Source organism: Nicotiana attenuata, chromosome 2, assembly GCF_001879085.1.
Source record: "Nicotiana attenuata strain UT chromosome 2, NIATTr2, whole genome shotgun sequence".
Lineage (NCBI taxonomy): Eukaryota > Viridiplantae > Streptophyta > Magnoliopsida > Solanales > Solanaceae > Nicotiana > Nicotiana attenuata.
In genome coordinates, this window is record NC_031990.1 from 50,463,472 (window position 1) to 50,476,221 (window position 12,750).

General features: G+C 38.1%; 1 protein-coding gene across 1 annotated transcript in view; it reads right to left on the bottom strand.

Moving 5' to 3' along the window:
* Window positions 149–12,750, bottom strand: part of LOC109209619 (protein NAP1) — a 16,674-nt gene continuing 4,072 nt past the window's right edge. The window contains exons 7-24 of the mRNA XM_019372929.1: window positions 10,793–10,877; window positions 10,126–10,251; window positions 9,855–9,962; window positions 9,353–9,397; window positions 9,115–9,257; window positions 7,652–7,784; window positions 7,082–7,192; window positions 6,888–6,966; window positions 6,293–6,486; window positions 5,786–5,931; window positions 5,165–5,246; window positions 4,784–4,894; window positions 3,677–3,802; window positions 3,455–3,594; window positions 3,269–3,365; window positions 1,959–2,950; window positions 1,220–1,432; window positions 149–856 (exon numbers count right to left, since the gene is read on the bottom strand). Coding sequence (XP_019228474.1) covers window positions 370–856; window positions 1,220–1,432; window positions 1,959–2,950; window positions 3,269–3,365; window positions 3,455–3,594; window positions 3,677–3,802; window positions 4,784–4,894; window positions 5,165–5,246; window positions 5,786–5,931; window positions 6,293–6,486; window positions 6,888–6,966; window positions 7,082–7,192; window positions 7,652–7,784; window positions 9,115–9,257; window positions 9,353–9,397; window positions 9,855–9,962; window positions 10,126–10,251; window positions 10,793–10,877 — 3,418 coding nt within the window. The 3' untranslated portion in view covers window positions 149–369. The remainder of the gene's footprint in view (window positions 857–1,219; window positions 1,433–1,958; window positions 2,951–3,268; window positions 3,366–3,454; window positions 3,595–3,676; window positions 3,803–4,783; window positions 4,895–5,164; window positions 5,247–5,785; window positions 5,932–6,292; window positions 6,487–6,887; window positions 6,967–7,081; window positions 7,193–7,651; window positions 7,785–9,114; window positions 9,258–9,352; window positions 9,398–9,854; window positions 9,963–10,125; window positions 10,252–10,792; window positions 10,878–12,750) is intronic.

Here is a 12,750-nt window from a genome sequence, read left to right on the forward strand (position 1 = left end):
CCCCCCCCCTTTCAATTCCATTTATAGAGCAGAATAGTCAAGGAAGGTAATTGTGCCAACGCGAAGACAGTAGTGCAATGGTGAAACTTAGAACTCAAAGGATGCTACATGGGAAGGACTGGGATTACATTATGTAGCGATGTCCGAGTTCATTACACAACAAATGCAAATTGAAATATTTCATAATAAGCTTCTCACAGCCTGATTATTCGTTTCCTACAGCTTCTACTGCTAACGGTGAAGGAATAAATAGAGGAATTTTATGTATAAATACAACAAAATTGTGTATGAACATCGTAGGCAGTCCACTACTGACTAATAGTTGACAGGAAGACGGAAATTTACATATTGCAAAAGTTCTGTATTTTTTCACTTATAAGATATAGGACCCGACCTAGACATTGCAAACCTTGGCAATGGACTGGGACCTGTGCTTGCCGAGGTTGAGCTGTCCACATGTTTTAATTTGCGAGTTGCACTGTATTCCAACGGTCCAGATCGCCTAATATTTCGAGGTTTATTTTCAATGGTTCCACTTTCTGTATCATATAGTTGATCCTGGGCATGGCTTGAGGATGGCTTGAAATAACCCGAATCATTAGAATTTGACTGAGCAATGGAATCACCGCGAGGCTGCCTCATTGCAGGGGATGAATGTGCCAGCGATACAGCCGGAGAATGGCGGGGTGATCCACTAAGTAATGCAAGTGGCGCTGGAGATGAACTTCCATAGTATTGACTGTATATTGAGCGGATAATAGAGTAAGGAACGTAAGCGTCCAGTGTGCTCCTTGGTAGGTAAGGGGAGATCTCACAAAACTGGTCCAGGAAAATGAGCTTTGACACGAGATGGGATCTGAGCAAAAGAGGTATACACACATTTCAGATTTTTGAACATTATAAGACAAGTTAGAAATCAACCCATGTTTATGCATGACATTACATGAAAGAAACAATGTGCCCATCAACTTCAGTCAAAACAGAATTCTAGTTTTAACCAAGGTTTTAAGCTCAAAACTAGACCAACCAATGGTTGATAAACTGCCAATGGAGGTGTGGTGCGACTTAGTTGGTCTTGAATATATTTCAACTTTGCACAGGCTGCCTATATGATTTTATTAACAGTATTTCTAACACTTGAGTGAACAAAAAAGAAAGGAGGTCGATTATCACAATTTTACGATGACCTTATGTAGACACTTTAGAAACATGCACATACCTGATGTTCTCACCCCAAGAGTCGAGAATAATTCCAGATGAGAACTTCACAAAGAGCTGCATTGTGGATTTTATGTTTGTCTCAACAGTTATTCGGTTGTGTGTTTCAGGATCCAATGTCTCGCCAACATGGCCATTTGAAAAGGATTGTTTCATCTGATGCTCTCTTTCAAGTCTAACAAATTCACTTCCTGCTATTACTGCAGAAATACACCTGCCAGAAGAAAAACCAAGTTACAGAATAAGAATAATGGATCAATCAGAAAGACAAAGCACTTAACTTGTGAAATGTTTTTAAGCATACTTCATCCAGGGAAAAAGGTTTTTAAGTATGCGCATGCATTGCCCAGTACTAGTCACATGATGATCTACTTTGCCATCCATGGATGGATTTTCAAGAAATAACTGTTAGTTCACTTGATATAGGCATAAAACTAGAGTTTACCAAATAGGTCACATTGAGAGAAGTTAAGCTTCTTTTTTCTCCTGTGACTCCAAAAGAACCCAAATATTACTCTTTGAAACAGAAAAAGGTTTAGCACCATAGACAGCGAAAACTGCCAAAGGTATTATATGAAGTGTGCAACATATGATCTAAGACTGAAAAACAGGGATCAAGGAATGCACAGCAAAAAGAGAAAAGAAAGAAACTGGCATAGCTAAGAAAAATCTGTAGAAAGATGGAGGAGCAAAACTTCCTCATAACTTAACACACAAGAGATTTTAAGCAAGAAATGAACCTTGCCAAGCAATAGATGTTGTTGCTGAAGCTCCCAGTGTCAACATTAAAGCCACTACTGTTCCATATATTAGATGTCATTAGAGTGGCAAACAAATACGGCAACAAGCTCCAGGAAGCATCATTTGCACCTCCAACCTCCTCTAGTATGGATCTGACCCACTCAGCGTCATGGTCACCAGCTATATTAAAATTGTTTGCTACTCTTTTCAACCTTCTAATCTCCTTTTTCTCAGGTATTTCATCAGGTAAATGCTTAGCAGCCGCAGTCAGTAATGAATGTATCAAAGGAGCACCTTCTTCAAGCACAGCTGTACCAGCTTCTGCAAGAAGGCGGTCAAAAGCAATGGCCTGCCCAGCCTGAATACAGAACCCGACCATAGTGTCCAAATCAACTATTTGCTTGATATTTGTGTCTCTGTCTATCCGGTCACCACAATGCATGCTTCCAGCAACAGCCTCCAGATTCTCTCTGTTTGCCCGTAATGATGTGTCAATACAGTTCAAGAGAGCAGCTGTGTGCTCTTTCAGCATTCTGTCTAACCTGTCAACTCCATAACCACCAAAAACACGAACAAAGGCTTTCAGTTCCCTGAGATCCGTCACTGACTCGGCAAAATATCCGCCAACTGGCCTCGTGCTCTTGAAGCATCTGTGCCGAGGCGCAAAGAGGATACCTGCGCCTGAGACGTCCTTGACCACGTTTTCAATGTACCAGTTACATACAGTTTCAGTAGCTGATCCTGTATGCTGCTCTGCAGCTTTCTCAAACAAGTGTAAGGATGAAACTGGACCACAGAATGCCTCCGTAAGTAATATCTCTCGGATACCTTGTGTCAGGTCCATGCTAATGTGTTGTTCTGCTAGATGAACAATAGCTGTATGTCTGCGTATCAGTGATTCCAAGACAGTAGGACGCTGAAGATCATTATCACTTTTCAGAACAGCAAGCAATCTCCTCCTGAAGTTCCCTAGGATACATTCTCTCATGTACTGCAGTATAGATATTTTTTTAGGAAGAAATATTAGTAAGAAATTTTTTAGAGAGGGTTAACTTAAAGTTCGTCTCCATGGACTAAAGATAAACCGATACAAGTATATTTAGTCTCAATTTAGTAATCCAAAAATTCTTCCCTTCTTTCTTGAACTCCGTGTCCAATGAAACGGAGGGAGTAAGACACAATAATGATCCAGATCTAGACATCTCTCTGACACAATCATTTCAAGGGTGCACGGAGGGAGTAAGACACAATAATGATCCAGATCTAGACATCTCTCTGACACAATCATTTCAAGGGAGAGGTTTCTTACCTCCCTCAGAACAAAAACGTGGTTTAGAACACAGATAGGCTCCATGTCGTTTAAAACTGAGCAAAGGTTGGTCAACCTCTGCATTGCAGCTTCTAACCTATCATTACAAAGTACAAGGAAGTCAAGTGAGCAAAATTGTAAGAAAGATGGTTGGTTATCTAATAGTATAAGATTAATATGACTTACATTTTTATGGAATTATCATTTTCAGGGTAGCTCTCATAGCCTGGCAAATGATAACCAGACATGGCTCTTGGGGATTTCCCAGAAGGAGCAGAAATTCTGGAAGTCAAATTCATGAGATGTGCTGCCTGCTCTGGAAAAAGCTGAAATTTCACTTGAATTTTAGTCTTGAAAAGAAAATTCATGTCTTTTCAATGTGTTGAGAACATGATAAAGGATACTAACCTGCATCTCTAAAGAGCCAAATCCCCCTTCCGAGTCAAGAATATTTATCAACCCTTCCAAACCTCCCATGATAGATTCAATGAGGGATTCAACATAGAGAACCGCATCACGACCAATTTTAGTTACCTGCAATCAACAAAGTAGCTATCATCTGAGTGACTCTTTAACTCAAAACATTCCAGATCAACATTTAACAATTAAAGAATTGTATTTTACTATATAATGTAAAATGACAGCATGGAACATCTTTTGGTGTACCCTTTTTAGTTACTAATACACAGGAAGACATTATGCCGGAAGAGAAGGCAACTGAAACTGCAAAAGATCACTGCCACATCTGAGCAAGATATAATAAAATTATGCTCAATTTTTTTGAAACTTTCATTCTGCAACTGTACTTTTCCCAAAATAAGAAAGAGATCCTTCACGAACACAGTTGGGAGAGAACAAACAATCTGTTAATGATGTTACAGAAGAGGGCCACTAAGATAAGTTATCACCTGAAAGCTCTCTAGGCTGTTGGGCAGTTAGAACCCTGAATGTCACGATCCATTACCATCCACACATGAAAAAGAACATGATGATGCTATCGAAATAGTAACTGGGAGTATCTAGAGAAGACATGAGCCGCGAAGAACTCAGACAGTCTTAAGCATTAGTGATCTCTTCACAGATTGACATTTCACTCTAGACACTTAATTGAAGTTCTCCTAGCTTTTCTCTCCTCCTCTCTCAATTTTCGTTAGATTGACTTCTTAGACGCATGCTATATCCAATATCAACTGTCAATGGAAGGTTAGAGAATTAAGAGGTTGATCAGAAGCGTTAGGTTAAAGAAGATTCGCCTGAATGTAAACCCATGCACTCACTCACATCTAACAGTTTGATATTGGAGGAATCATGTATTAAGAAGTTGAACATAATTTAAAACAGTGATACCACAAAGTGGAAAGATAAATATAACGAATTAGGTCATGGTTAACCCACAAAAAGATTAGAAGCATCAAACTACATGTGGCTGTAATCCTTCTGATGAAACAAATCATGCCCCCAGTGAGTTGAGTAAAACATTTACAAGCACCTTAAAAATTCAAGTTACCATAATACCTCTTCGGGGACTATTGAAGAAGCGCATTCAGGAAAACTACTCGCGACACCAAGCCATGCACAGCAATGTTGTGGACGACCTTCTGGACCAAACATGGTATTACGGAAAACCTGTAATACAGTTGAAACTCAAAATAAAAATACAATTCCGGAATGGCAAGAACTTATGCATGAAATAACTCTTTTCTGATTGATACAGTCAGAAAGAATATATGTTTAAGTCAAAGCACTCAGAAGCGCTTGAAGAAAGAGGGAGAAAGAACAAAGTCAAAGAGTGCAGAAGGATCGACAAGAGATATTCATCAATACTCCTAAAATTTTGGAACAAAAGAGTCATGAACGGCACAAGCTCTTCAATCTCTTTTGCAGAGCATAACTTACTGTTGTAAGGTGTTGGTGATAGAAGTAAAGCTTCTTTAGACTCCCATGTTTAGATAACAGGTATTCAAGCTCATCAACACACCTGCCCTGACACAGACAAAAGTCATTTCACACATGTATTGCACAATCATGCACATAGATCATCTGAAATAAGTGCTGTCTATATCCAGATTCCAGACAATTTTACAAGGAGAAACACCTTTTTTCAAGTTTTGGTAACAAGGGTAGATGAAAAATCAAGGAAAAACTCATCAATTTTAGAAGTAAAAAGAAATTTAGTTCCGCAGCCCCAAGTACTTTTGGCTTTTGGATATCATAAACTACTATAGTATCCAGAATTCACCATCTAACTATATAGGCAAGATGACAAATGCAAGTAGCTTCCCAACAAGTCAACTTAAGAAATGAGAAGCCTAATAATATGTATGTTACATCAAGAAGGACCGTCATTCTCCTAGACACCAGTAATTAAGTTCAAGGGCAAAATTCCTATCCACACCACATGTACATTTGGACAAGATAACTTTAAGGTCACGAGATAAGAAAAAGTGACTACATGATTGCAAAATATCATGCAGAAACTTAATTTGAAGTCACGATTTTCTAGGTAAAAGATAGAACCTGGACCAGTTGTATGCAGAATTTCCTTCTGATAATAGGCCTTCCTTTCCAGTAGACACTGTAGCCTTTTCCAAATGCCGGATGTTTATAGATGAACGAGCAGAAGTAACAATCATCAAAATAGATAACCAATCTTTGCGTAACTCCTGATAGACAAAGGCATGCTTTGCTGTCAGAAGAAGGCACAGAAACAGAGTAAATCCAGTGATGAGCGTAAGAATGAAACATGAAACATGTATTAGCTCATACATGCTTTATTCAGGAATGTTCACAATGTATATATTAGCTTAACTCATTAAGAACTGAATCAAATAAAAAAAGGAAATTTCTCTTTTTTGACAAAGGATTATTCAGAACATGGCCATGGCCTCCATCTGAAGTCAAAACTATTGAAGCTGTGATTGATAGTTCTTCAGAACTGAAATATTGAACTACAAACTAGCTGTCATTGAACAATCAAACAGAAGACTGCATGGGAAAAAAATTCAAATCTGATGAGCTGCTTACCGATAAATCACATGTGATGGCAGAAATATTTTCACCCTGTGGCTTGGGTATATTCTCAAGATATTGAACTATCTTCTGGAAAAGTCCTTTCAAAGTTGCATCCAGGTCAAGAGCCACCATGCCTGGCGTACCCAACAAAAATCGGATTCTACCAGCACAGGATGATAGATATGATAGAGCATATCCTCTAATAGCTGAAGAAGCAATAAGAGATGCAGTTTAACTACCAGAAAGAAATTAATGGACAATGTTCTAGCAAAATCAACGAATAAAAGCTAAGAGGATGCAGGTCCCCGGCAGAATTAGTCGAGGCGTGCGCAAGCAGGCCTGGAACCACGGTTATTTAAAAAAAAAAAAATATATATATATATATACACATACACACACACATGAAGTTCATCATCTCATTTCTCAGTATTTTTAAAACTATAGCAGGGAGAATTTTCCTGCATTATTTTCAGTTAATATAGAGCCCAATCCAAACAATATCAGTCATCTGGTTTCAAAAGAGGCCAAGAGATTATGAGACCTCAAGTATTTGATCTATGTCATTACAGTATGATTATATAATTTTTTTATAAAAATTAAGTCTAACCTGCAATATACTTGCGCACTAGGCAGCAAAGGCGATCCATGCCATCCAACAAGAAGCCAATGGTTGGATCACTTGGATCCTGCACCAACATAAAAGAAATCTAATCAAACACCCACAAGAGCAATCAGTAAAAGAAGACATGCATAACAACATATCAGTTTTACGCACAAAAAGCCGACATGAAGATCTCTTACTATTTCTACTGGAACCATTCTAGCCGCTCTTGACTTTGATGAAGCTATTCCTACATGTTGGAAATACCATAGCACCTCACTTTGAGCGAAGGCCAAGGCCGAAAATACCATCTGCGGAAGCATTCAGAAATGAATGTGGAGAGTAATATATTTGACTACATACACATCTAGAATTGTGCAAATAATACAATTATGTCATTCAAGCACAGACCAAAGGATACAGAAGCAGTGATTTACTCATAAACTAAAATACTCATTACAAGACATGAATATGATATAAGCCGAAGATACAAGCACAAATATATAACAACCTATATGCATGACCTAAATAATTAATGCACCAACAAAATGAGCCAAGTATGAAATAAGGTTCCATCTTAGTAAACTGTGTAGAAGATGGAGAATGGCTGGTGGCAAGTGATCTCGAATATGGCCCTGAATAAGGAAAAGCAAGGCTGGCAGATAAATAGGGTTAGGGTGGTGGGTGGATGTACAGGCAAAGGCAAGGCCCATGGCAACAAGCTGAATCTGAAACATGAAGATTAGTCTGATTTTTATGGCACAACATACCTGGATATTAGGTGCCAACAAACTGGGCTGGTCAGTGAAAAAAAGTACCATTCTTCCGATTTCCTGTTTTAAGAATATCCTTCTTTCACGGTGTATGGCATCACAGGAAAATAATGCTTGGTCATGCACTTCACTACAATCATTAAAGAAGTCACTGAGTAAATTCAAAGGCTCTGCCTCAACAAACATGAAGGAAACAATCAACAATCTGTTAATATTTAAAGGCTTACATTGACCTAAATTTTAGGTTAATCCACAAATTAAGGGAAGTGAAGCGAAAAGAGTTAGATGACTACATAGTTATCAATGACAACCAAGGTGCACAGAAATACTTTAGACAAGCATAAAGAAGAGCAAAATAGGATATCAAAATAGATAAAAACAGTCATCCATGAAACCTAGTGCATTAGGCCTTTTTTAAATAAAAAGGATGACAGTGATTGTCATTTGGTGTCTTCATAAAACATGATTCTTTAGTGTGTATTCTCGCCTTATTTCTTGGTGTGGTTTTAGGTCCCAAGCCCTACAATTACCAAAGTAAATATATAACAGAGGAGTTGATTGCATAAAGTACGATTTATATAGCGGAGTGGTTCCTGCAGGAAGAGAAACTAAAAGGTCTTGCCAAAATGTCTGAGCTATGATAGCCTTCTGTAAGTGTATAACTCAGCTTAGTTTCCATTTCAAAATCCCCTTGAACTTAACTTTAGAATAATAAAATTCTCGGAGATGCAGCAACATCTACTTTCTCATCCCCGTAGCCATGCTAGTGGAAAGCTTGAATAGCTTAGAGCTCTGCCTGTAAAAGTACATGTTGAAAGTACCATAGAACCTCACTTTAAGTTGTTCTTCCTATTAGGGATTTTTGATCGCTATATCACAATTGACTAGCCAAATAGAAAAGTGACTACCGGAGAGATTTTCAAACTCCAAAGGCGCTTACAATTTTTAGTGCCATGGAGAGATTTACTCAGCATCAGTTACTAACTTATTTTTCCATATTTTGACAAGCATTTTCTTCAATTTCAAATTGCATCATGGATCTCTCCCAATCACGACTCGCTTGACATCATAGGAAGTTATTGTTAATGCATTTCTTTTCCTATAAGATCATTTTTTATATGGTAAACCTCACCCTCACCCCCACCACACCCCAAAACTCCACTATGAAGAACCCCAACAGTGGATTTATCAACTTTGCTCCCTTGGTAACTCGAACCAGCAATCTCATGTCGGAAGTAGAAGAGCCTTCCGCTAGGCTATCCCTCCCTTATCTTCGCTACAAAATTGCTTGTCCTTGCTTTTTTACATACCTATTCCACTGTTTTGCTTATCCTAGATAATCAAAGTTATGCCGCTTGCTTACACAGTTCAGTCGTATTCAGTATTTAAGCAATTTACTTTAATAAATAAAAAGCAGAAGAGAAGCCTATCATTTTTAGCGTCCAATCTCAAGTCAGTACCTTATCATTTTCTCAACCTGCTTGGCTACACTATACTCTAGATCTGCTTCTTTTTGTTTCGTCCGTCCAGATTTTGCCATCTTCTTCGACTCCAGTATTCGTGGTAAGACGTATAACTGATAATCCTCATGCAACAATATATACTGTGCATTGAAAATACAATTATGTTACACCAGTCCAGATGAAAGCATGTTTACACTACTGTCATGGATAACCTGCAACTATGCGAATAACCCACCTCATCCCTGAACAAAGGAAGGACCAGATTTTCCTTGAGTACAATCTGCAAGAAATAAAACAGAATAAAGGTTAAGAAAATTACTAGCTACATTTAATTATGGGTAACATGCAACCGACTTCAATATGTCAAAAAAAAAACCACACTCGTCAAAAGCAGAAAGCTAGTTGAACATATGCAATTAAGGTAAGGAGATGTAAGACATAACACTGCAAAAAATATATATATACCAGATCCTAAGCAGTGGCCAGTAAATATGGGACAGCGTTTATCCAAAATCAATATTGCAACTAGGCTGCAGATTAATGCACCATTTAAGTTCTTTATTTAAATGCATCACCGATTTAATAAACATGGTCATATTCTTCCAGAGAGGCAACATCTTTTCCGTATCAAAGCTAGAAAAAATGCCCTCTCTCTTTATCATGTTCTTTGATATTACCAGCACTCTGAGCTTCAACAGCTACACACATAATATAAAACAATTGTCTTTGGAAGGTACCGAAGCAATATCGATGCTGGTGACCCTGAGAAGTTCATCAGGGCAGACAAGATAACCAAATAACACCCACTCCCGATAAGATGTAACATTTGCTAGGTCTTGGGCTCTCTGCAAATAAGAAAAGTATCACAAAATGTGAGTGGAACTGTGAAATCCATCGATCATTTCTATATAAAGTAGGTATCTGGAGTGTAACTTCTGCTCTGATTGTCATATGTTCATGAGACGACAAGTTGCAGTGCCTGAATATACAGCAATAGAAGATACTTACCATTGGATGAGCTGAATTTGTGAGTATATCAGGGTACCGAGGATGGAAAGGACTTAAAAACCCCTCATTTCTCAGCTTCCTTGTATCAGTTGATAAGAATATAATGGGACCTACAGCCTCTAAAACCTAAAAGAACAGAAAGACCTTTAGAGAAAGATCTCACATAAACCAGTGCCTACTATTCATGCTTAAGGCATATGAAGTTCAATGCGGAGACTTTAATGTAATCGTACAATGTAACCACAATTTAATGCAAAAGCCATTTGCAGCAACGAAACTCATAGCAATAATGAAGTGCAATGATGGCTGAGAGCTGATCTAGTTTTCCTGTAACTGGGAATTGGAAGATTTTGTGTTTCTTGTTTAATTTATTTTTGACTGGATTTCATCCCCCGGTAGTTAACTCCCAGAAGCCGTTTAAAAGGATCTCAAATTATTGAAATTTGAAAACCCCTTTTTTTCTTTCCTAGATACTTACATCTAGCTGAAATAGGTTAAAGTACTAAATATATATCCAGAAAGTAACTTACCAATAAAACAAGTTTTTTTCTTTTCCTTTTTTATTTTAATGTGCAATAGCAACACAAGTTAGACACAAGAACACCTTTGATGTTGTAAATGAACAATTTAACTTCTCTACAAGATTGTTGTATTCAGGAGAAAAGACCTCTCCAATACGAGGGCTGACAAAATTCAGGTCTTCATGCAGACCCTTCAAGGGTGGATCGTAGGAATCGACAAACTGGATTAACCTGGAAAAGGAAAACAAGAAACAAATTCAGCGGAACTTCTTATAATTCTTTTTATTATATAGAATCACTTTTATTCATAGTACAGTGGTCAGAAGATACAAAGTTACAGAATTATCTCATCATAATTGACTATAGGGAACTGTAATTTTATCGGGTAATCTATGTCATGTACAACATTTAAGTTACACCATAAATACAATACAACAAGCATATGTCAATCTGCGTAGATCCTTTTCACTTCCTTTAAAGAACCTAGTGTTGATCCCCTCCATTTAAGCCATAAAACACATAGGTATGCCAATCCAGATCCTTTCTGTTTTTTTTTTTCTTGGACTTCTTTTTTTGGGGGGGGTGGAGGTGTATAAGTCGGTGTAGAATAGCATTTCAGGTTTTCTGGTGATCCTTTGCGATTTGCTGCTTTCCTCCACTTCCAACTGCAAAATGTTTCTCTCAGAATTGTAGGCATCACCCATTCAGCCAAAAAGATTTAAAACATGCACTACATCTCTGTCGTCAAAGCACAATGCAAAACAAATGATTAACATTTTCCAATTGTTTTTCACACATAACATAGGTTACAATAAAGAAAAGTTCTTTCATCAAATTACAGTTAGGAATGTTTCGTGATCCGCAATCCACACAAAAATGCAACTCTTGAAGGGACTCTGGTTTTCCATAACATTTGCCAGGAAGTACGAAGGTAACATTATTGTTATCTTGGAGAGCATTCCATAGCCATCTGTCCCTGTATATATTCCTAACTGCTTTCACAATTCCATCTCTGTGTCTGCCCCATCTGCCACCCATTCCTTCTCCTCCAAACTGCTAATTAGCAGGATTAAACTATCCCAATCCACCAACTTCCTTCTGAACCTGATATTCCAGTTGTTGTTATCGACATTGGGGTCTGTGTATCTTAGGCAAACTGAATAAGGCTAAAAATTGCTCCCCCAGAGGTGTATTCCCAATCCCTGCATCCTACCTAATCTAATATTCCGACTATCACTGGTTAAAATGTCCGGAACTCTACCCATAAATTTTCTGAGTTTCCATGGACCAAATTCAGATGTGATGGAGACTTACTGCACACAAGCATTGTGTTCCTGATTGTACCTCCATAGCCAATGAAAAAGATCCTCGAGTTTCTTAACCCTAAGCACCTTTATTTTTAGATTGCATGATGCTCTTCCACCCTCTCTGTTTAATATCAAGTGGGTCTTTCCCAAAACAGTAGCAGATATACAACTAGTTCGCTGACAAGTAAGCTGGGAACTAGAGTATTTCGGTTCATATGTAGGGATGGCAAACGGTGAGGGGCAGTTGCGGGGCACACCCGCGCACAACCGCGAAGACTCCAACCCGCCCCGCCCCGCAAAACAAATTTTTCTGTTTTTAACCGCCCAGCCCCGCCCTGCCCCGCCCCGCCCCGCCCCGCATATATTTTTTTTTAATTTTTTTAATCTGATCTAGTAAACCAGGTAATTTTCTTTGAACTCTGTCAATAAACCAGGTAAAATTCTAGTTTCTATTGCTCCCAACGTATGTCATGAATAATTGAATAGCTCCCCTTCCCTACACTCAGCTTCTGTAATTCTTTTTTTTTTGTTGTTGTCATTTTTAATGTATGTTTTATAAATATTTAGTTGAGAAAAACTTAAATAAAGTAACATGGACAGTGATGACTAGTTATGTGGATTTCTGAACCATGGAAATATGTCTTTGTTGAACGCCATACATATTTCAGTTGTGTTGTTCTTTGAATATTTTGTCTATCTTTGTAATACAGCAACCAGGAGGAACAGATTTAGTTCAAGATTTAGGTTTTAAAAAACCCGCGACCCGCATTAATTTTTTTTAAAAAAATTACCCCCCC